Genomic DNA, 22215 nt, shown 5'->3' with positions numbered 1-22215 from the left:
CTACGTGGATGTAAAGACATTGCATGTTCTCACCCTCACACCCCAGGCCGGTGTTGTCCAGGGAGAAACCTTTGGAGCATTCACAGTTGAAGCTACCAGGCGTGTTGACGCAAGCGGCTCGGGAACCACACGCGCTGTTTTGGGCCGTACACTCATTGTTGTCTGGAAAGGAAAGAAAAACAGGTAGTTCCGACATATTTCATTTAAAGCTGGTTTTACAGCGTCACACGTAAATCATTTAAAATGGTTGACACTTTTTCAGGATTGCTTTCGCCTCGTGCTTATCTGGTCTTGTACTCACCGACGCAGGCGGTTTGGTGCTGAGTGAAACCGGGGGGACACTTGCAGTTGAAGCCTCCGATGGTGTTGACGCAGAGGAACTGGCAGTTGTGCTGCTTCGTGGAACATTCATCCAGATCTAAGTCACACACAGGAGACCGCCTTAAAATATGCAGGGCTTGTTTATAGACACTTTAATAGAGCATTACATTATCAAACAGTTAAGGGGTAATAATAATGATCTGTTTAGCAGGGAGATGAACAGATCGCAGACCGTAGAAATGCTTTGTAACTTGTTGTCGACACGGCTTCAACCAGACAACGTATACCTTTGCAGGTCTTTCCATCCGGCTGGAGGCTGTATCCTCTGGGGCAGGAGCAAAGGTAGCTACCTTCTGTGTTTTTACACAGGAAGTTACAGGGCTTCGGAGACAGAGAACACTCATCCATATCTGGAACGTGAACACAGTGAGACCAAGAAACAAGAATGTCAGAAAAGATGCTTTACACTAATTACAAAACTTAAAGCAGCACAATGTAACTTTCAGCTTTTGTTGAGTTTGGCGGCTCCTTTGGACAAAAGCGGTAGTGCCTTACCAGAAAGAACACTACATTTCCCATGAGCACCAGCGCGTACTGCCGGAAAGATCCTGTCCCCGTCGCGTGCATTTGTTTTGATGAGAGAAGACGGGACGGACTTTCAAAACTACTTTTCTGTTTCACCAAGTGAACAGATGGAACGCAAAAAAAAAAGATGTTAAACTGCGGAGCATTTGGCTTGTTACTCTCCCGCTTTTTTTTTTGCCTCCTCCGATAAAACTTTTATTTTCTTCGTTTTTTTCGCTGCTTCGGCCATGATACCAGCTTCTGCTGAGCTCTGCGCTCCACGCCCCGCCCAGCTTTCGTCTCGACTGCGAATCGGGAAGGAGGGGGAAGTGACTTATGCCGTAAAAATGTGTAGTCTTTTAGTGTGGAAGGGTTCCTACCATGCACCAGACCATGACAGAGGTGTCATTAAACCTGTTGGAAGTTGATGTACCATCACAATGACTCTGGAAATGTTATATTAAGGTGGAAAAGTTACATAGTGCTGCTTTAAGATGTTTCATTGTATTTTTTTGATAAAGCCAAAAGCAAAGATTTGACTTACCAACGCAGGAGGTGGCAGTGAAGTCAGCTTTGTATCCCACGTTACAGTGGCAACGGAAAGATCCAACGGTGTTGATGCACTGCCCGTTGTGGCACATATCTGGCAGCACTTGGCACTCGTTGATGTCTGGAGGAACAGAAGCATTTTAAAAAGCATTCACACAGGTGCACACAGAATTGAACAGGGAGCCTCTATGTCCTTCAGTTGGATCTTTGTGAATTCACAAGAAAAACAAACACTTTTTTTCTCATTTCATATCAGTTGCTTCGCACCTCTACCATCTGTGGTATAGCCAGGTCCGAGTGGGCACATCTTCTTGTACTGTAAGGTGCCAGGCAGAGGGCACAGCTCACACTGGGACCCCCATCCTCGGCCCACGTTGCAGCAGCACTCAGACTTGGTCACACTGTTCCTGCTGGTCGACGACTGCTGGCACATGGTCTGAAGAACCTCCGTGTAACAGTAGCCCTTCCTGTTGTCTACGAAGACGAGAAGCGGAGTGTTTAAATATATAGTACAATTATGGGGCGTTTCTGAGTTTCACTAGTTCTCGCGTTGAGTTTACGGTCAGGCTATGAGCACAGGCTCTTCCTCGTCTTCTTACCAATACATTCTGTTCCGGTGGAGCTCGGCTCGAAGCCGTCGTTGCACTCGCAGCGGTAGCTGCCCACTGTGTTGACACAGCGCCCGTTCTTACAGATTCCAGGTTTGGCATGACATTCGTTCAGGTCTGCCCAAGTACAGGAGAAAAGGAAGAAGATGCATGAAAAGACTGAGGAGGAGAACCTTTTCAGTTAAAGCAGCTTCTTTTTTTTCTTTTCTTTTACTCACCCATACATCCTTCTCCATCTGGCCGACGCTGCATGCCGGGAGGACAGATGCACATGAAGGTACCGATCAGATTCTTACAGGTCATGCCCTTAGAATCACAGTCATCCAGCCCCTCTGAGCACTCGTCCTGGTCTGTTAAAAGGGACATTTTAAAGGATGTGGATGCATTACTTATCATAAAAAACTAGGGCTGGACGATATGGACCAAAAGTCATATCTCGATATTTTCTAGCTGAATGGCGATACTCGATATATATCTCGATATTTTTTCTGTGCCATAATTGGGGTTTCCCCCAAAGCATTATAGCATAGCATCTCTGTTAGCATCTCTGTTAGCTTCATTTTTTTCTGAGGCAAACCCTTAAAAAAACGGTCAGTTTTAATACAATGCCTCGTGCCAAATGTCACACAGGTTCCTTTATTGAGGTCTGCACAATATCAAAATGTATAAACCAAATGAAATAAAAATAAACTGCCTGCATATATAGAATAAAAATGCTTCTTGAATAAAATAAAACAAATATCCCTTTCCTGCATAACAATTAAATTAAAATACACTGTACAATTAATACAGTGTAGACAGTAACAGGCAGACTTTTCAACTGAGGTTGATAGTTGTGCAAATAACAAAACATTTGTGCAAATCTCAAATAAAACATTCAAGTCAATTTGTCACAAAATAAGCTATATCAAAATCATAAAAAAAAAAAAAAAAAAAAAAATTTAATCGATATAAACGATATTGTCTCGTACCATATCGCGTTTGAAAATATATCGATATATATTAAAATCTCGATATATCGCCCAGCCCTATAAAGAACCTAGAAAAAAAAAGCAAAAAGTGATACTTTGCAAATCTCTGATTTGCTGCACCCTCTCACCTCTGCACATGCGCTGGTCGTCTCGTAGCATGTAGCCAGCAGGACACATGCATTCATAAGAACCAAAGGTGTTGACGCAGCGGAAGGCGCAAAGCAAAGGATTCTGGGAACACTCGTTGATGTCTTGAGTGGAGAAGGGAGGTAAGAACAATTTAATTTCCTGTACTTAATGCGGTCCTGAAAGTGTTGCTTGCTGTGCAAGTGTGAACCACTGACCTTCACAAGTCATCATAGGTCCGGGTTCAAAGCCATCCAGGCAGGAACACTCAAAACCTCCAACCACGTTGGTGCAGGTTCCATTTCCACAGGGGTTTCCTATCGAGCACTCATCAGTATCTGGAGAAAGAATACAGCAAACGAAGAAACAGAGTGGTTAGGATCATTTAATTAGCAAGTTAAACCAATTTAAAGATACGGGTCCGTCAAGACCTAAAGTGGCCACAACTCTGAAGAGGAAACCCAAGCTGTAACTGGTTCAATTATGAATAAATAAATGATCCAAATACTAATTTCCTTGTCTTGAATTCAAATAAAGAATATTTTCTTTGTTGCAGAGCTTAACAGGAGAAACCAGCTCACCGACACAGTTGACTCCAGTGTAATCCAGATTGTATCCAAACGGGCATTCACATCGGAATGACCCATCCGTGTTGATGCAGATGCCGTTCTGGCAGATTCCCGGGTTAGTCAGACACTCGTTCGTATCTACGCAGAGCAGGAAAGCTTTAGTCTGTTTTTTACATACATAGAAATGTACTTCTGCCTACATACTAAAAAAAAAAAACACATTTAAGGGCTTAGATCAGTGTTGCAGCACTCACCCTCACGAGTTTCCCCCAGCCCAGGCACAGATCCAAGGCCGTAGGGACACAGAGTTTTAAAAGCAGCTGTGTAACAAGCAAAAATAGGGAGTTTTAATTTTTTGGGGGGCTAGCAGTATGTGTTTAATGAAAAAGAAAGGAGTGTGTCAGTATTACACACCATCATCTTTTCGTGGGCACAGTTCACAGGGCAGCCCCCAGCCCTCTCCTGGCATCATGCTGCAGCAGCACTTGGCCTTGGTGGCGTTGAAGGCCTTGGGGACAGAACATTTGCCCGCTTCAAATTTGGTAAAGCAGAAGCTCTCTCTAGTATCTGTCAGGAGAAAAACAACAAAAATCAACCTCCAGTCAATTTGGTGATGATGATTGCATTGCTTCTCTGTGAAAAGACACTAGTCTGTGTTTTATTTAAGGTGAGAAACAGGTGCAGCACATTCAATCATGGTCGTCTTCATGACGACTGTGCCCTCAGCAGTTTTTTCTCACCATAGCAACGCCGTTTGTTATCAGAGAGTACAAAGCCTGGCTGGCAGGTGCACTGGAAGCTGCCGGGGGTGTTGGTGCAGGTGCCAAACTGGCAGATGTTGGGCTCCACGTCGCACTCATTGATATCTGTGAAGGGACCACAACAGAAAGGAGGTAAAAAGAGGAGAGCTGGCACGTGTGCTCCTGACTGCTAGAAGTGTAGAGGCCAGAACAGAAACGGTTTAAAAATGTGTGTACATAAGGAAACATACTCATGGTTTATTTAAAACAACAATGCCAGATCAATCATTTAAGCATGTATTTTACACACAGCTGCAATTATTCATAAAAAAACAAGGATAACAGATAAAATGATAGTCAAAATTTGCAGTGAAAGTCTGTGAAATTAATTTCCTGGTTTTACTGTACCTGTAATTGTATCCAACCATTTTAATAAATAGTTCTAGTATGTGCAGAATACTTCAGCTGTATTAAAGTGTCTCTTTACGTGTGCGTGGGTTTGTGTCATACCTATACAGTGGTCACTCTGAACTTCATAGCCAGGAGGGCAGATACATCTGAAGGATCCATCCAGATTCTGGCAGGTTCCCGGAGAACACGTCCCAGGCAAACTCACGCACTCGTTAATATCTGCAAGACAACATACAAATTAAATTAACAACGTGCACAAAAGCTTAACGTATTGCCAATGCTGATTATGCCAACAATAAGGCATTTTTGGGGTTTCTCACGGGTTTTCTTCCAAATGCAGTGAATTGTCTGCAACCTTGAAACTGCCGGTGACTCACCAACACAGTTCTTCCCGTCAGGTGTGTTTTCATAACCCTCATAACAGAGACACTGGAAGGAACCGAGTCCGTTGATACACTGTCCATTCCTGCACACTTGGCCCTGGAGGGCGCTGCACTCATCTACGTCTGTGAGGTAAATGTGAGACAAATAGGAACAAATATTTCAGATGATGAAAAAGGCATTTTTGAAACAAAAATAAACCAATTACATGTCAAAATAATATTTCATGTTTTCTAAACATAATACTACACCCATAAAGGGCAGCATCTTTTATTAAAATATACATAAACACTCTTTAATAATATGAGGAAACTTTAGACGAGATGTTGACTTTTAAAGGAAACAGTCAGCTGCTGTTGGCCTTTGCCAGCCAGCGTGATAAATGTCTCATACCCATGCAGTCGTTGTTGTGTGTGAGCTCAAAGCCAGGGAAGCAGAGACAGTTGTAGGACCCCACTGTGTTTTTACAGGTGCCGTTACCACACGGCTGTCTCTCACACTCATCGATGTCTGAAATACACACACAAATGCAAAACGACAACATTTAACGTGAGTGACATCAGCTTTTTTTCATACAGAAGTGTTTTCAGCTTGCAGCCCTCACCCATGCACATGGTCTGATCAGCCGTGGCCTTGAAGCCGTTGTGGCAGAGACAGCGGTAACTGCCCTGCGTGTCTATACACCGGCCATGGCTGCACACGTTAGGAATCTCCTGGCACTCGTTACGATCTGTGAAGAAATAACACAAATAAGAAATCTACAGGTTCAGTACTTCATTTGGAAGTGTAAATAGAGTAGTTTGACAGGCTTAAATATTATCATAAAACAAAAATAATCAGCTCTTGCAGCACATAGTTTTAGGTCCTTTCCTCGGCTGCTCTGATTGGTCAAAAGTGGATAAAGTGGCAAACTTTTGACTGGGTCGGCATTATACAAATGCTTTCCATCAAATCACGGAAAGGTCAAGAAAGAAAAGCCTGGATAACAAACCAGGCATTTCAAAACTTTCAAGGGCAGTTTCTTCTGTGGGGGAGATGGATTCCCTTTGACAGGGAGTTTGGGTTTTGTAATTTATTACTTTGTAAACTATATAATTCACTGAAGGAAAAAGAAAAACATCCAAAAGGTTAAAAATCATATATTAACTTCAGTATACTGCTGCAAATAACAATGATGATTAATAACTGGTATGGTAATTAATGTTAAGCCTGAAATGCCACAGTGGTCCAGGTCATGGTGACAGCGTCAGACTGTTAATTTGTCTAAAGCTAAAAATAGTTAGAAAAAGCTATCGAGAACTACAAATAACACAATATATGTAAACTATAAACTAATGTTTACTTATCTACATCTGTCCCCCTAAACACCGTCTGGGTTATTTTGGTTAATTTTCTTTTACGAGCTAAGCAGAATCTGTCCTCTGTCCTGGTATTCTTATGGCCCTTTTCCACTAGTACCTACTCTGCGGGCTTCTACTCGCCACGCCCCTGTCTTGCGCTTTTCCACTACGGGCCGAGACGGGTGGAGCCGTGCCAAGTAGATACTTTTTCTGTATCTATTCTGCCGAGGTTCTGAGCGTGCTGAGTCGGCCCTGTATCTGACGTCATCACACTACAGGCCACTGATTGGTCGGGGGGCGGGGCCGTCAGACGTCTGAATCAGGAAGTGGGGAGTCAGCGCGAGAACGACTCGCAGCGATTTTATTATACAGCGCAAACGTCTGTTTGGTGATCCAACTCTGAGGTGCAGATGTTCATAAACCTGGTGGCTGAGGAGAGAATTAAAAAGGGACGTAGACCGGCGATAAGGAACGATCAGATCCACCAGGCGCTCTGTTTTTTTCTCAGCCGCTCGCGGCTCCAGCTGATTTCTCATCAGCGCTGACACAAACAAAGGGGTTGCGCAATCGAGTACGTCACAGCATCTTCGCTCCAACCCGCCCACTTCTCACTTGGGTGTCGAAAAACAAATGAGGACAAAGCGGGTGGAGGCGGTACAAGCCGTCCCAAGCCGGTACTAGTGGAAAAGGGCCATTAGATGAGAAACTTGTGTAAAGCCTGTCAGACGGGCCGGACTCACCCACACAGGCTCCGTTGGGAGACAGCTTGAAGCCTTGTGAGCACTCGCAGCGAAAGCTGCCTGGAATGTTGATACAGTTGGCATTGCGTTGGCACAGGTTGTCCCCACTGTTACACTCATCAATATCTACAAGAGTAGGGAGACGGAAAGAAACAACAGGCATCAATCACAGGCTCCATAACTGTCTGGTCAGAGTACAGTTCAGACAGTCGCTGGCAGGTTTCACATGATTGATCGCTCTTGCAGGCGATCTCAAAGCCACAACACTTGCTTTTACAAGGACATATTTCATGATCATAAGGCAGCATTAACTTCACTGAGTGGACTGCTTGGAAAAGTGCCTCTCAGCCGGAGAACCAGTCACTGTGTACATGTGAGCATGTACTGTAATGTATGCGTATGAGTCTAAATGTGCATGGATATGTTGGTGGTATTTGGTGTAAAGAAGCTCCAGAGGACAGTATTTTGTCGTACCGTACGTGAGATGCACTAGCAAGCATTGACGGATCTGCAAGGACAGACAGGACAAACTCCCCAAATCACAAATCAAAAAAATAAGACCAACCTTCACAAATCAGTAGTATGTTGTTGTAGCTGAAGCCCATGGGACACTCGCACCTGAAGCTCCCGATCTGGTTGATACACACTCCGAAAGCGCAGATGCCTGGGATCTCCCTGCATTCATCAATATCTGTAGAAAAAAAACACCACAAAACAGTCGTATCATCCAAGCCGTGACATTTTCAGCCTGGACAGTGATGACCTGGAGGTCAGAACGCTGATTATCTGCCAGGGTTGAGTTTTGCTGTGACTTACCAATTGGCTTGCCAGTATGGATGTCAATGATAAAGCCGGGAGCCTGGTTACCACACAGCAACTGGTACTCAGCTGGAAGAAGCAGAGTGAAAGAGATTCATCAAGACAAATGAAATCTGGTCATGCAGCTTTGCTGTTTCAGTGCGTGTGTCCAGGTCTTTATTGAATCTCACTGGTAGCGGGAGTAGGACACGCCTCGCATGGCTTGTTCCAAGCTTTTCCAACATTGTAGGCACAGCAGCACATCTTCTTGGTCATGTTGAACGACAGCTCGTTCTCACACGTGTCGTTGTAGTTGCGGTAGCACACACTCTTCCTCATGTCTGCATCGCAAAGAGAAGTAATCTATCAGTCCAAATAGAACACCTGCCATGCACTGTGATGCTGTTGGGCGTTTACACTTCTACCCACCCATGCAGTTGTTTCCTCCGTTGACCTGCATGTATTCAGGTGGACACACACAAGTGTAGTTGCCCAGAGTGTTGTAGCAAGTACCAGGTCCACAGATACCAAAGTGTGTGCTACACTCATCAATATCTGCAAAATAAGATAACCAAAAAAAAAAAATGAGAATGACTTGTTGATTTTTTCTCAATATATGATCTATATAATCCAAACGGAGGGATGAGCGCATACCTTCACAGATGCGTGTTTCTTCGTTGAGATAGTAGCCCGCTGGACACTCACACTGGAAACTACCAAATGTGTTTATGCAGTTTCCGCCCTGGCAGAGACCTGGTAACTCCTGGCACTCGTCAATATCTACAAAACAATTCAAATGCTTGAATCCATCTTTGCCTGTAAGGTGCTTGTTTTGCTTTTTTAAGAATTTGAACACACTGAAGTAGAAGTCTCAGCTTAGTTTATAGCTGAAGCTGCTTGAATATACTGCAGAAAATGAGAGTAAACTTGATGATTCTACCTTCCAGGATTACAGTGATGGGGTTGGGTCTGAAACCCTCTCCTCCTGGACAAAGAGTCTTGTATTCCGCTGCAAAACAAAAATATACAGCAAATCAGTGTGACTTTTCACTGTGTTTAGTAAAGAACTTACCCACATTTTTTTTTCTATAATCTGACATACGGGTCTGCAATCAGCAGTTAACATTGCATGTAATTGACTGGATACTGGGTGCGTCACACATACTGGAGTTGGGTGGGGGGCAGAGTTCACAAGGGCTTCCCCACGCTCCTCCCATGGAGCAGCAACAGGAGGCACGAGTCACACCCACGCCGATCTCTGCACTGCAGGAGATTCCTCCGTCACCACGGTTCAGGACGTCCAAGAAACAGTTTCCAACGCGGGTGTCTGAGAGAAATACAGAATAGTGTCTAATTCTGAATGAAAATTATCCTTAACTTGCCCAGAACACAATTAAAAAATGAAATACTAAATGCGTAGGCGAACAAGTTGCTGTCTTATACAGGCTTACACTGCTGCATAAAAGAAAAAGAAGGGTCCTGGCTCAAACACTGGCTGGAGCCTTTACTAGTGTTCTTGTTTAAACCACATCCAAAATCATGCATGCATGATTAACAGTAAATCTAAGGTGGTTCTAGTTGTTAGCTTGACTCTCATCTGTTTTTCGTCATTTTTTTGCACAGAGGCTCAAAGCAGCCAATTGCGAGTGTTTTTGTTCTTGTAATTAACACACATCAAACAGACGTCCCTCAGCATAGCCATATAGTATGGTGGCATTGGGAAATCATCGGATTTGACATGAGTGGCGTTGCTAAGAGCAGTGTGTTCTGCAGAATCAATTTTAATTGTGATGAATAAAGTATTCTGAATTGAATTGCATTGAATTGAATTGAATTGAATTGAATTGAATTGAATTGAATTGAATTGAATTGAATTGAATTGAATTGAATTGAATTGAATTGAATTGAAATTAACTGAATGTCAGCTCGCCTCACACACAAAGCTCTTGACCCCTTTGCTTCATCTCTGCTCGTCCCTCTCAAAAATGAAACGGAAACAAATGAATATGCCCCTCCATTCTGCTACAATATGATGCACATATAAAAATATCAAACCAGACATTTGACTATCGCCATCACACACAGTATCACTTGGAAGCTGTGACTGTGACTCACCCACGCAGCCCACTCCAGTCGGGTTGAGCTCAAAGTCAGGCGGACAGTTACACAGGTAGTTCCCTGGTGTGTTCACACAGAGTCCATTGATGCAGTTGACTGGATCAGCACACTCATTGATATCTGCAGGACACAAACACACATTACTTTTGTGAACGCAATAATTTCATTCCGCTTTTCCCTTTTCTTGTGCTGTAGACTATGACAGGGCATTTACACACAGCTTGGCTCTTGGCTCTTCTGCGTTGACCGATTTTCATTTTATTGCTCAACTTACCAGTGCAGTTTCCTCCACTGCGGTCAAGTTCGTAACCATCATAACACACACAGCGGAACATCCCTGGAAGGTTCTGGCACGTTCCAAATACACAGATGTTTTGGAAATTACACTCATCAATGTCTGTGGGAGAGGGCAAGGGCAAAGAGAGGGAATGACATGTAAGTTAGGCAACCCCAATGGAAAAAGAATTGTAGGAAGGAGAAGTGGTACGATGTGGCAGACTGAATGCAGCACCTTGGCAGGCCTTGCTGTCTTCTGTAGGAGTGAAGCCCATCTCACACTCGCAGCGGTAGCCTCCCGGGGCATTCAGACACTGGCCGTTCTCACACAGGTTGACATTGTCTGCACACTCATCCATGTCTGAAACAGGACAAACAAATACATTATAAAAATAGAAAAAACAGAAGTGAGCAAACCAGTGGGCACTATCACTGAACTGAGGCAGAGGCAGACGCTTCAGGATAGGAACAGCTGTCACCACACTTTACAATGCTGACAATTTTGACAGAATATATATATATATATATATATATATATATATATATATATATATATATATATATATATATATATATATATATATATATATGTATGTGTACATATATATATAATAACAACAAAACAATTTTTTAAATGTTTTTTCCAATTCTAATTTTGTATTTAACAATTTCTAAATATTTTCTTATCATTATGAATGCATTAGGTACATTAATGTATTTGTATTTAGTTAATAATATATTTTTATAATTTCTCTGTTTTTTGGGGGGGGTTCTTTATTGATTGTGGAGATGGTACAGAGGTTTCAGAAAATTATGTATCAAATAGGATACAACCAGCATTGTGAGTTAAGCGCGATATATATGTCATCTCCTTAAATATCTTTTGTATTCATCCAGGCCCATATCATTACACTCCCACTTCTGTGCCTCACTGTTGTTGAAAATCTTACCAGAGCATGAAAAACCGTCTCCATGAAAGCCGTCTTTGCATGTACACCTGTAGGATCCTGGTGTGTTGACACAGTCGGCATTGGGGTTGCAGTTGTGGTCCTCCAAGGAGCATTCGTCATGATCTGAAAGAGAAGGAAACAGGAAAGTCAGTAACGTCATGGAAGAGCTTAAAACCGTTCGCGATATTATGGCCAACAATAAGGTGCTTAGATACTTGCCAGATTAACAATAATTATCGTACTAGTACGATAAATTCCGTACCATCAAAAGTGAAAGTTTACGATAGTATACAATCCCTCTCTAAAAGTGAAAGTTTCTTCACAACTCTAATTTACTATTAGTCCGATTATGAATTAGAAACAGCAGTTCATAATTGATCTGAAGTTTATTTATTTAATTATCACTTTTCTCTCACACAGACACGCTCCTTTAGCCCCACGCCATCAGCAAACACATTTCTCATTCTGCGTATGATGAATCTATGTGAAATACGATAGTTTGGGGCTCTCTGTACAATAATTTGGTTTTGGGTGTCTGACAACACTGCTTTGCAGAACATTTTCCCCTTTTGTTGATAATGTTGCCTGTAGCGCCACTTTCCAGAAAGGCATAAAATCTGATCACCTCTTTTTTCCACCCCCTGAGGTTGACCAATAGGCATGAAAAATGAGAGGCTGGTTGTGTATGTAGGGGGCATTCCCCCATTCCATAACCGAGTAAAAAGTATGAGAATTTAACATCTTTCTGATCACGTTGGACGTGTGCGACCATAGCCATAACCACAGAGACGCACTTCGCTCCAGGGATGAGGAGACTTGCAGTTAAAACCGCTCACAAATGAAACAGCAGCTTGTGAGAAAGAGCCAGACTCTTCCAGCTGTAAGTCGCTTTAGATAAAAGCGTCCGCTAAATGACAGTAGTAGTAGTAGTAACTGGAGGAGCCACAGCGTTTTTATTTGCTGTACATGCAGCTGACTGTCTAGTTACACTGTTCAAACCTTCCCCCTCAACTTCTCCAAACATCAGCGTGCTGCACACACACACACACACACACACACACACACACACACACACACACACACACACACACACACACACACACACACACACACACACACACACACACACACACACACACACACACACACACACACACACACACACACACACACACACACAGAATTGTGCATGCAAGCTTACACACGCTTACAGGACCATAACAATATGAAGAAAGCTGACAGCATCTCCTCTGCTACATTTTTTAGAAAAAAGTTAATTAACGTGAGTGGAATGAACATGACTGACTCCTTCCTTCTCATTTCACAACATCGAGTCACACTTGTCTCCCGGAAAGCAGGTTTCATGTACTGTACACGTTTGCGGGACTTTACTCTCGTCCTTGGGCCAGTATGTAAAGGCCAGTGGAGTTAAATTGGTGGCCCACTTTAAAAGAAATGTTGCCGCCCCTATAGACAATTCCATTCCTCAGTTATGTCTTTGAAACACATTTTGCAACGCATTTACAAACTTCATCAGATCTAAAATAAACTAAGCATGCACTTACCCACACACTTGATGCCGTCTCCCACCCAGCCATCTCGACAGCGACATTTGAAGCTTCCCGGCACATTGATGCAGGCGGCGTGCATGTCACAATTATGAGCTCCGATCTCACACTCGTCAATATCTGGAAATATGTAGAGATGAGTTACACACTTACGACACCACGAAGATGATGATGCTGGTGATGGATGATGCCAACAAGAGCTGAAAATCAAAAGATCCCTTCAAGACTACAAATATGCAGGAATGCATCAGTGGTCAGTGAGAAGGTACTGACATTCATTCAAAGTTAAATACTTTGTGTAACTAAGAAATAAATGTAGATGACTGATGAAGTTAAAGTTTCGTGAGGTCAACAGATTACATTTCTATACTATATTTTTGTGTTTCTCTAAAAATGAAGAAATACACTATTTTTAAATTAATACAGTAATAATTTTAATCAGTATAATAATATTTTTTGTGTGGTGGAGTTCTGAAACAGCAGTTTTAATTATGTTCGCAGTTTGCTTGGTCTTCAGCTGCGCCAGGCTTGGCTTTAATAATTCATTTCTAAAACACAGACCTGGAACTACTGTATGCATGGATAAACTGTCAAAACATTTAACTCAAATATCGAGACATGGACGATCAGACTTCCTGGCGACAGCTGCCCCTGATGTTCATTTCTCCAAGCGCGTGTGCATGTTTTTACCCGTGCAACCCGTGGATCCTTTCTTGACAAAGTATCCCAGCTGACAGTGGCAGATGAAGGAGCCTTTAGTGTTCTCACAGTCGCCGTGGAGACAGATGTTTGGGTTCAGATCACATTCGTTCACATCTGGGCAGACAGGGTTGAACGGACACAGAGGTTACACAAGAATGGTGTCACAGTGGAAATCAGAGTGACAGAAAGTGATTCTGACACAGGCAGGCCTGCAGGTGTGCTGAGAGGAGACAAAAACACGTCTATGTCTATATATCTCAGGCAGTGAATGAATAGTTTACTTTGGAATTGGCCTAAAGATGGCAGCATTCGTTTCAAACGTAACTCAAGAGCATTATTAAGCAAGAAAGTTAACCTTCATACCAATACAAGTCCTCATGTCCATGGAAGCCATAAATCCGTCGAAACACAGACAGCGATATTCGCCAGGAATGTTGGTGCATTGACCTCCATCACAGATGTCTGGAGTCTCCTCACATTCATCAATATCTAGAAGATAAAGCAGAGGGGCGATTTATTTTGGTAGAAGTAGGAACACCATATACTGCAGGAGACTAGACAATAATAAATACATTGATAAATAAAAATGAATAACCTGTCTGGTGTTTTATTACCTGAACAGGTCCTGAGGTCAGGCATCAGGGCATAGCCCTCAGTGCAGCTGCACTCATAGCTGCCCTCTGAGTTGGTACAGTGGGTCTCGCAGCCTCCGTTCATTATGGTGCACTCATCGATGTCTGCATAGAGAGGCCGGCGTTACACACGAGACACTTAGATCAAATTCAAATTCAAATTCAAATTGGCTTTATTGGCATGAATGATAATAATCATTGTTGCCGAAAGCATACATACAATAAATCACGAGACAATCAACATACGAAACACCGATACAATTACAACAAATGCCCAACACCAAATACCTAACACCTGCATACAATATATATATATATATATATATATATATATATATATATATATATATATATATATATATATATATATATATATATATATATATATATATATATATATATATACATACACACACACACAAATGCACATACACATACATATACATTCACATATATACAGAACTATTTTAAACTAGAAAATTTCAGGAAATTTTGATATGGGCATGCCCTACTGCTCATTCGTCCCCTCTCGCTGCTTTGGTTTGGGGCTGTAGTGGTTGTGTTCGGGGGGTTTCTATGTCAGTTTGAGGTGTTTACGGTTGTATTGCATTCATTCTTTTGCTCCCCATAGTTATTAATGGGGCACGCTTTTTGGCGTCTAGCGTCGCCACGGTAACGCTTTTGACTGAGAAAAGTAATCCCCATCGAGGCACGATGGAGACGCATGTAACGATGTATGCCATGCTTGGGTACATGTTCCGGTTCAGGCTATGTAACGGATAGGTTTTTTTTTCACCATGGCAAAAAAAACCCATCCGAATGAATGGGGCTATTTGGCCTGGATTTTGACATAAAATTTCCTTAAATCCCAGCTTCATGAAATTTGAGTATGTTGAAGTCCACAGCGTGCCGAGTCGGGGAACATTTGTACGATGTCTCTACGATAACCTGTTGCCTAGCAACAAGTGTCCAAAGTCAAACGGAAAAAAAAAATAAAATGAAAGGTCAATATCACAAAAACTGTAATAATTGGAAGAATGAGGTTGTACGTTCCTTTAGTGCCAATCGGGCCAAGTGTTTGAAAGTTTGAACGATGTCTCTACGATAAAGTTCGGCCGAGCGATAAGCGTCTGACTTTTCGCCTTTTTTTTTGCTTTTTGGCAACTAGCGTTGCCGCGGTAACCCCTATTACTGAGAAAAGTAATAGCCATCGAGGCACGATGGAGACGCATCCAACGATGTATGCCATGCTTGGGTACACGTTCCGGTTCAGGCTACGTTAACGGATAGGTTTTTTTTTCATCATGGTAAAAACCCCCATCCGAATGAATGGGGCTATTTGGCCGGGATTTATACATAAAATTTCCTTAAATCCCAGCTTCATGAAATTTGAGTATGTTGAAGTCCACAGCGTGCCGAGTCGGGGAACATTTGTACGATGTCTCTACGATAACCTGTTGCCTAGCAACAAGCATCCAAAGTCAAACGGAAAAAAAAAAAAAAATGAAAGGTCAATATCACAAAAACTGTAATAATTGGAAGAATGAGGTTGTACGTTCCTTTAGTGCCAATCGGGCCAAGTGTTTGAAAGTTTGAACGATGTCTCTACGATAAAGTTCGGCCGAGCGATAAGCGTCTGACTTTTCGCCTTTTTTTTTGCTTTTTGGCAACTAGCGTTGCCGCGGTAACCCCTATTACTGAGAAAAGTAATAGCCATCGAGGCACGATGGAGACGCATCCAACGATGTATGGCATGCATGGGTGCACGTTGCGGTTCGGGCCGTATTAACGGACGAAAAAAAGTGCGGAATAAAAATAATAATAAAAAAAGGGAAACCTTTTCTGTATACCATTATATCGCCTTCATTTTCATGTTTTTCCTCATTTTTTCAGGCGTGTTTTATTTTTTGGGGATTTTTTTTTTCCCCATCAGAGCGGGGTCATGCTGTACACCCACTGGTGTGACGTGGGACTTTTGCGACTTTAGCTTGTTAGCGAAATGCTAGCAGCATTGCCCTTTGGGCCATTCTGGACGATTGCAATATGGTCATGCCATTACTTGGCATGCCCATAATTAATAGGCAGGGATAAGGAGACTGAGTTGTCTGGTTGTGTTTCTCTCCATCTATGACATGCGCTGATGTATTTAGCGGCTTCTAAAGAACTTTCATTTTTTTCTCCAATTAAATGTTGGATTTTGTCCTGATCTGGAAGGGAATCAAAATCCTGGACTTGTTGTTTAATTTTAGGAAAGAACTTAGATCTAATGTCTTTGTAATGCACGATGTATTTTACAATGTTTTTATCTTATTGCTCTTATCCATTCCTAACTTGGAGGAAATTTTGCTCTTGGTGTTTTAATTCTTTTTTAGCCTCATGTCTTTTATCTCTTATATTTATTTCATGAACTGCAGCACTTTTTGTCGAGCCGAAGCTGTCTCTTGTTTTATGTGTATGTCTTCTTCTTAAATGTCTTGTTCCTGAACTGATTGTATGTTTTCTGCTGCTTGTTTAACTCTCGACTGCAAAACCAGTTTACCCTTGGGTATCAATAAAGTAACCTGAACCTGAACCTGAACCTAATGTTCACACTCTAACAGGAAGTGTTGTTCTGTTTCCAGCTGTCTGTGTGGACAGAGCCGACACAGCCAGAACTCAGATCAGCTAGATCTCAGTCTCAGTGGAAACAGAAGACACGATCCAAAAGAAGTCTGCCTTTTTTGTTGTTTCACTCACCAACGCAGCCCTGCCGGTCTGGCGTTGCCTGGTAACCGGTGTTACACGAGCACTGGTAGGTTCCTGCCATATTCACACACTCGCCGTGTTTGCACAAGTTTTCACTCAGCTGGCACTCGTTCAGATCTGAACAAGCAAGAGAGGAAGGCCGTTGAAATTTAAATATAGCACACCTAATTAGCAATAATGTATCAAGATGTAACATTTGCACAGACTGCCCACCTTCACAGACCGACGCGTCATTGCTGAGCAGGTATCCAGTAGGACATTCACAATCAAAGCTCCCTTCTGTGTTCATGCAGGTTCCTCCATGACACAGCAGAGGGTTCCTCTCGCACTCATCAATGTCTGTCATCAGAAAAAATGAGATCGAAGAAGAAATGAATGACACATTGTGGGGGTGAATTCAGACGGTGTGCTAGTTTATGTCATTTTGAATAGAAATGCACTTCAGACTTACCCATGCAGTTCTTCATCATCATGAAGCCACTTTCATAGCCTTCAAAGCACTCACACTCAAAGCTACCAGGTGTGTTAACGCAGGTACCCTGACCACACAGGTCAGGGGAGATGCGACACTCATCAATGTCTGAAAAATAGGAAAATAGCCAAAGACATGTATTTGTGGTGAGCGGCATTGACTTTTTATTGAACCTATATTAAGCTCAGCGCCCTTCACACCTGTGCAGTTCCTCTCTTCAGCATTTAGAGCGAAGCCACTGTTGCATCGACACTTGAAACTGCCAATGGTGTTTCTGCAGGTTCCATGAGAGCACAGACCCTGGAACACTTTACACTCATTTACATCTGGAAAGAAACACATATACAGTATAATTACATCTTAATAAGTCACATTCTTTTTTTGATTATGAGTGCATTGACGTTCAAATGTGCATAAATAGACCAGAACAAGCAACTTCTCTTATCTTTGATAAAAGGTGTCTATATTCCATAAATTGAGATTCAAGGTACCTTTATAGAAGGCCCTGCCGGTCAATATATCTCCTCTGTTGGCAAAGCCACGCCCTCGAGGACAAATGGTTTTGTATTCTGGTGTGTCTTCTTTGGGACACTCCTCACAGTCGACGCCCCAAGCAGCCCCCACAGAACAGCAGCACATGTCCACGCGGTATCTCCCCGGTAGCGGCTCGCCACACTCGTCCTCGTGCCATTTCTTGTAGCACTGCTCGCTGCGCGTGTCTTGAAGATATTATCAAAGAGATAAGACATTATTGTGCCATTCAAGCTTTTATAGTGCAGTAACTGTGAACCAAAGTCCTATAATCTGAGGTGAGACATGTTTACAGTCGTCTTACCCACACACGTGCGACCACTGCTGTCCAAGGTCAGACCCTCGGGACACTCACAGCGGAACGAGCCCTGGGTGTTCACACATCGTCCATTTGTACACACCCCAGGGAATACTTCACACTCATTAATATCTGCAGGAAGTAAAGCATTTTGAAAGTCATTGTTACACTTTTGACCCCTGGTAAACATTCAATCATAAAAAAATTATGCATAGGGAATATTAAGCACATTCTGAGGGCAATGTATTGCAACACACATTGAGTTATTAGCGATATTCTTACCTTCACAAACAAGACCCTTCATGCGAGCAAATCCTCGAGTACAAGCAGTGTCTGAGGATAAAATAAGCAAATAAATCAGTCAAAAAACAACGACTGGATATTTGTCTGGGTTGAATGCTCCAGCTGATTCCACTGAGTTGACTGAAACATTCGGCCCTATTAACCTAAATAGAAAGTGCTGTGTGGGTACTAGTAATTAGCCAGTCAGTCAGCACTGTCGGCGTAAGCTGATCTTGAAGGCTGTCGAGCTGCGCTCTGCAGCAGGAATACTTTATGAACACAAGAGTTCGCCTTTTTTCAGCCCTCCTGGGGGATCGGGACTGAACATCTCACAGACGGCTATGCTGAGGTGTTTTTACTTTGCTCTGCTTCACTCCTTAACTCCACCCAGGACAGGCAGGATGGAAAGGTTACGCATCTGTGCCAACTTAAACCGATGTTACATTGAACACTCATCTGAAGCCTGCTTTTTTTCCTTTCCTTTTTTTTTTGTTGATATTTCAGATGTTTTTCATAAGGTTCAGTTCAAATCTCAGTGAAGACCATTCTACAAGCTTGATGGCACTGCCACCACTTTTCTTCGTCTTTTTTTGACCTGTTTACCTGCAAAATTACCATGATGATATAAAAGCTGCTTTAACAGTGTAATAACTTAAAACTTGTGAACCAAATACTTCCTTTTTCCCTTTGAAAGATTGTCTACAATTCGTCTGCTGCAGAAAAATAACTATGTAGAGCAAACGATACAACTCTTACTTCAACCCTCGATGAAAAAATGTTTATGTACGTATGAACGTATCTGTGTGAGAACTGACCAATCTCGCAGCGTTCACAGGGGCTGCCCCACGCGGCTCCCAGTGTGGAGCAACACTCAGACTTGAGCGTGGCTCCGTTGATGTTGACCTCACAGCGGTTGTCTTGTATAGTGAGCCAGCAAGTACTCTTCATGCTATCTGCAAAGCCATGGAACAACAGAGAAGACTTGATTAAAGGTATTCTGCAGAGTTTTTTCATGTAAACAAAAAGCTCTGTTTACAGAGAGAGAAAACAGATAAAATGGCCTCAAAAACAATCCTAAGTGAGCGGTGAGTGCTTTTATATTCCAAGTTAAAACATTGGCCAAGCCATTTTTTATCTATATTAAGCAGATGCCTTTAGAATAAAAAGATACAAATAAAACATGCAGCAAAACGTTGCTCTACAGCGTCACTAGTGGTCTTTTTGCCAAAGTTGCCCCTCGCCACCCCTTTTTCCTAAATCATTTATTTTAATTTTACAGCTATGGTAACATATGAAACTGCAAAAACAAAAAATCTAAAATTCCCTACTCTCCCAACTGGCATTAAACAGTGTCTGTGGCTGAATGCTGAGGTTAAGCCCATGAATTATTGCATTTAATCCTTTGTTCCTGCACTCTCGATTGGCATAGTATTCAGTCATAAGACACATTTTCCCCCAAATCATGAGGCCACCCAAACACAAAACCGCAATTTACTTTCTCACTCTCTCTCCACTTAGAAATCGGCTCTAAAACATTAAACAGAAATGAACAAAGTCAGAGGAATCTATAGACCTCTGGCAGAGTTAGCTCATGCAATCTGAATGTGTATTTTTTTAAATACATTTTCCACTCCAGTTACAACAACATCTGCATATTGTATTAGCGCGTAGTTCTTCCTGCATGATTTTCCAAAAGACACAAACTCCTAAACAAATACAATTTTAACGTCAGCAGACAGTCTTGCATTCCGCTTGTCATTTTAAATCTGTAGTGGATCTCTGTGAAGTAAAACAATGTTCATAGGACTCAAGGCCGTGCACGCAAGTATTTATCTAATAAATCAACTGTGTGTCCCAGTGAGATCATCTGACCCCAACTCATCTCAAAACAGCTCATCAGAGCTTTGTTTGAATAGCATTTGTAAGCAGAAATGCAACTCAAGTGCTATGCAGAGCAAGAACTCATGATTACACAATAAAGGAAACAAAACAAAATGTCAAAGGTTCAAAGATTAACAATTCTTGATCAGCATTGTGCAAATAACAATCAAATATAGTTGTGAAATATTGTTAAGGGCTAATCATGTGCCCCCATTCTAGAGCTGGACATTTTGAGAACATAGACCATAAATAAACCTGCGTTTGATCGGGAAAACTTCTCGAGATGTTATAGGAAACATTATGATCTTTATGACAGAAAGTAGCTGTTTCATGACAATGTGAATGTGATGAGGAGAATACAAATGATTTTAAATGCTATTGTAACTTTACAGAGAGCCAGTTTAGGGATGTGTGCGAGCAACGGGATTTTCCCTTGGCATTTTGGAAAACTGAGAAATTGAGACTGAATGAACATCCAGTTAAAGTGGCATAGCTTAATCCAGCTAAAATGTGGTAAATGCCTGGATCAGTTTTACATCACTGCTTTGGGAACTGATGCTTAAGTTTTGGAAATATTCTACCGATGAAAGAATTCTCCTTGACAGTTCTGTTTAATATTAGAATGAAAGGGGATATCTGGGGCCATATCCAAGGCAATGCTATCCAGAGCAACTACAGGGCTGGACAGTGAATCTCTGAGGTCTTTATGGGCAAGAACAATAATGACCTTATTTTTGGCTGAGTTCAAAAGTAGATAAATGGCAGCTTATCTAGGCCTTTGTTTCCCATAACTTAAGTAAGATGAAAAAAAATATTGCTTTTAACTTCAGAAACTGATTCATTTTCTTAGGTTTCTTAGATAAACAGAGTTGAGTATATATATATATATATATATATATATATATATATATATATATATATATATATATATATATATATATATATATATATATATATATATATATATATATATATACGGTATATATATATATATATATATATATATATATATATATATATATATGTACGTATTAGCTGCAAGAGTATTCTTGCAGCTTGTTTAAAAGTACTCACTTGTGTGTTTCATCAAGCAGGATATCTACAACTACTACTACTACTACTACTACTATTATATTTTTCTTTTTCATGGAGCAACAGCATCAAAAGGGTGTGGAGAGGATGCACCACTGCCAACCAGGCAGCTTAACTAAGCGGAAGTAGAATTTGAGTAGCTGCTCTCTTTAAATCTCGTAAAGCTCATCACAAAACTACTACACACACACAATAATGGATTTAAAAAACAAACTGATTCTACTTTAATGCCACGGTTAAAACAAGTTTAAGAGTGTATATGTAGTAGTTAGATGGTTATATCATCATTTGACAAAAATGTATCGATTCTGAATTGACAAGTACATGACGGGCCTGATGGCTTACCCACGCAGATGGTGTTGGTGGAGTCCAGTTTGCTGCCATGGGCACACTCACAGTTGAAAGACCCAGCTACGTTACGACATGCTCCATTGATACACGGGCTGGATTCACATTCATTGATATCTGAAATATTACCAAACACACACGTGAGACCTGAGACACCAAGTCAAATTTATTATAACCCCCCAACACGCTGGCTCACTGACAA

The 22215-nt window shown here is 41.8% G+C and overlaps 1 protein-coding gene across 1 annotated transcript in view; it reads right to left on the bottom strand.

Moving 5' to 3' along the window:
* Positions 1–22215, bottom strand: part of fbn2b (fibrillin 2b) — a 78817-nt gene that overhangs the window by 4526 nt on the left and 52076 nt on the right. Inside the window, exons 20-61 of the mRNA XM_061738318.1 lie at positions 22011–22130; positions 19508–19645; positions 18693–18743; positions 18417–18542; positions 18073–18300; positions 17782–17907; positions 17561–17689; positions 17323–17448; positions 17101–17226; positions 14347–14469; positions 14096–14221; positions 13721–13846; positions 13028–13150; positions 11463–11585; positions 10748–10873; positions 10511–10633; positions 10234–10356; positions 9284–9445; positions 9059–9127; positions 8773–8898; positions 8548–8673; positions 8310–8459; positions 8137–8208; positions 7886–8011; positions 7321–7446; positions 5845–5970; positions 5634–5750; positions 5237–5365; positions 4959–5078; positions 4449–4574; positions 4123–4275; positions 3963–4028; positions 3721–3846; positions 3358–3477; positions 3142–3264; positions 2261–2392; positions 2034–2159; positions 1702–1908; positions 1430–1555; positions 609–731; positions 302–418; positions 34–162 (exon numbers count right to left, since the gene is read on the bottom strand). Of these exons, the coding sequence (XP_061594302.1) occupies positions 34–162; positions 302–418; positions 609–731; positions 1430–1555; positions 1702–1908; positions 2034–2159; positions 2261–2392; positions 3142–3264; positions 3358–3477; positions 3721–3846; positions 3963–4028; positions 4123–4275; positions 4449–4574; positions 4959–5078; positions 5237–5365; positions 5634–5750; positions 5845–5970; positions 7321–7446; positions 7886–8011; positions 8137–8208; positions 8310–8459; positions 8548–8673; positions 8773–8898; positions 9059–9127; positions 9284–9445; positions 10234–10356; positions 10511–10633; positions 10748–10873; positions 11463–11585; positions 13028–13150; positions 13721–13846; positions 14096–14221; positions 14347–14469; positions 17101–17226; positions 17323–17448; positions 17561–17689; positions 17782–17907; positions 18073–18300; positions 18417–18542; positions 18693–18743; positions 19508–19645; positions 22011–22130 (5286 nt within the window). The remainder of the gene's footprint in view (positions 1–33; positions 163–301; positions 419–608; positions 732–1429; positions 1556–1701; positions 1909–2033; positions 2160–2260; positions 2393–3141; positions 3265–3357; positions 3478–3720; positions 3847–3962; positions 4029–4122; positions 4276–4448; positions 4575–4958; positions 5079–5236; positions 5366–5633; positions 5751–5844; positions 5971–7320; positions 7447–7885; positions 8012–8136; positions 8209–8309; positions 8460–8547; positions 8674–8772; positions 8899–9058; positions 9128–9283; positions 9446–10233; positions 10357–10510; positions 10634–10747; positions 10874–11462; positions 11586–13027; positions 13151–13720; positions 13847–14095; positions 14222–14346; positions 14470–17100; positions 17227–17322; positions 17449–17560; positions 17690–17781; positions 17908–18072; positions 18301–18416; positions 18543–18692; positions 18744–19507; positions 19646–22010; positions 22131–22215) is intronic.

The sequence above is a fragment of the Cololabis saira genome, chromosome 13, assembly GCF_033807715.1.
Source record: "Cololabis saira isolate AMF1-May2022 chromosome 13, fColSai1.1, whole genome shotgun sequence".
In the NCBI taxonomy this organism is placed as follows: domain Eukaryota; kingdom Metazoa; phylum Chordata; class Actinopteri; order Beloniformes; family Belonidae; genus Cololabis; species Cololabis saira.
This window is presented reverse-complemented; position numbering and strand designations above follow the sequence as displayed.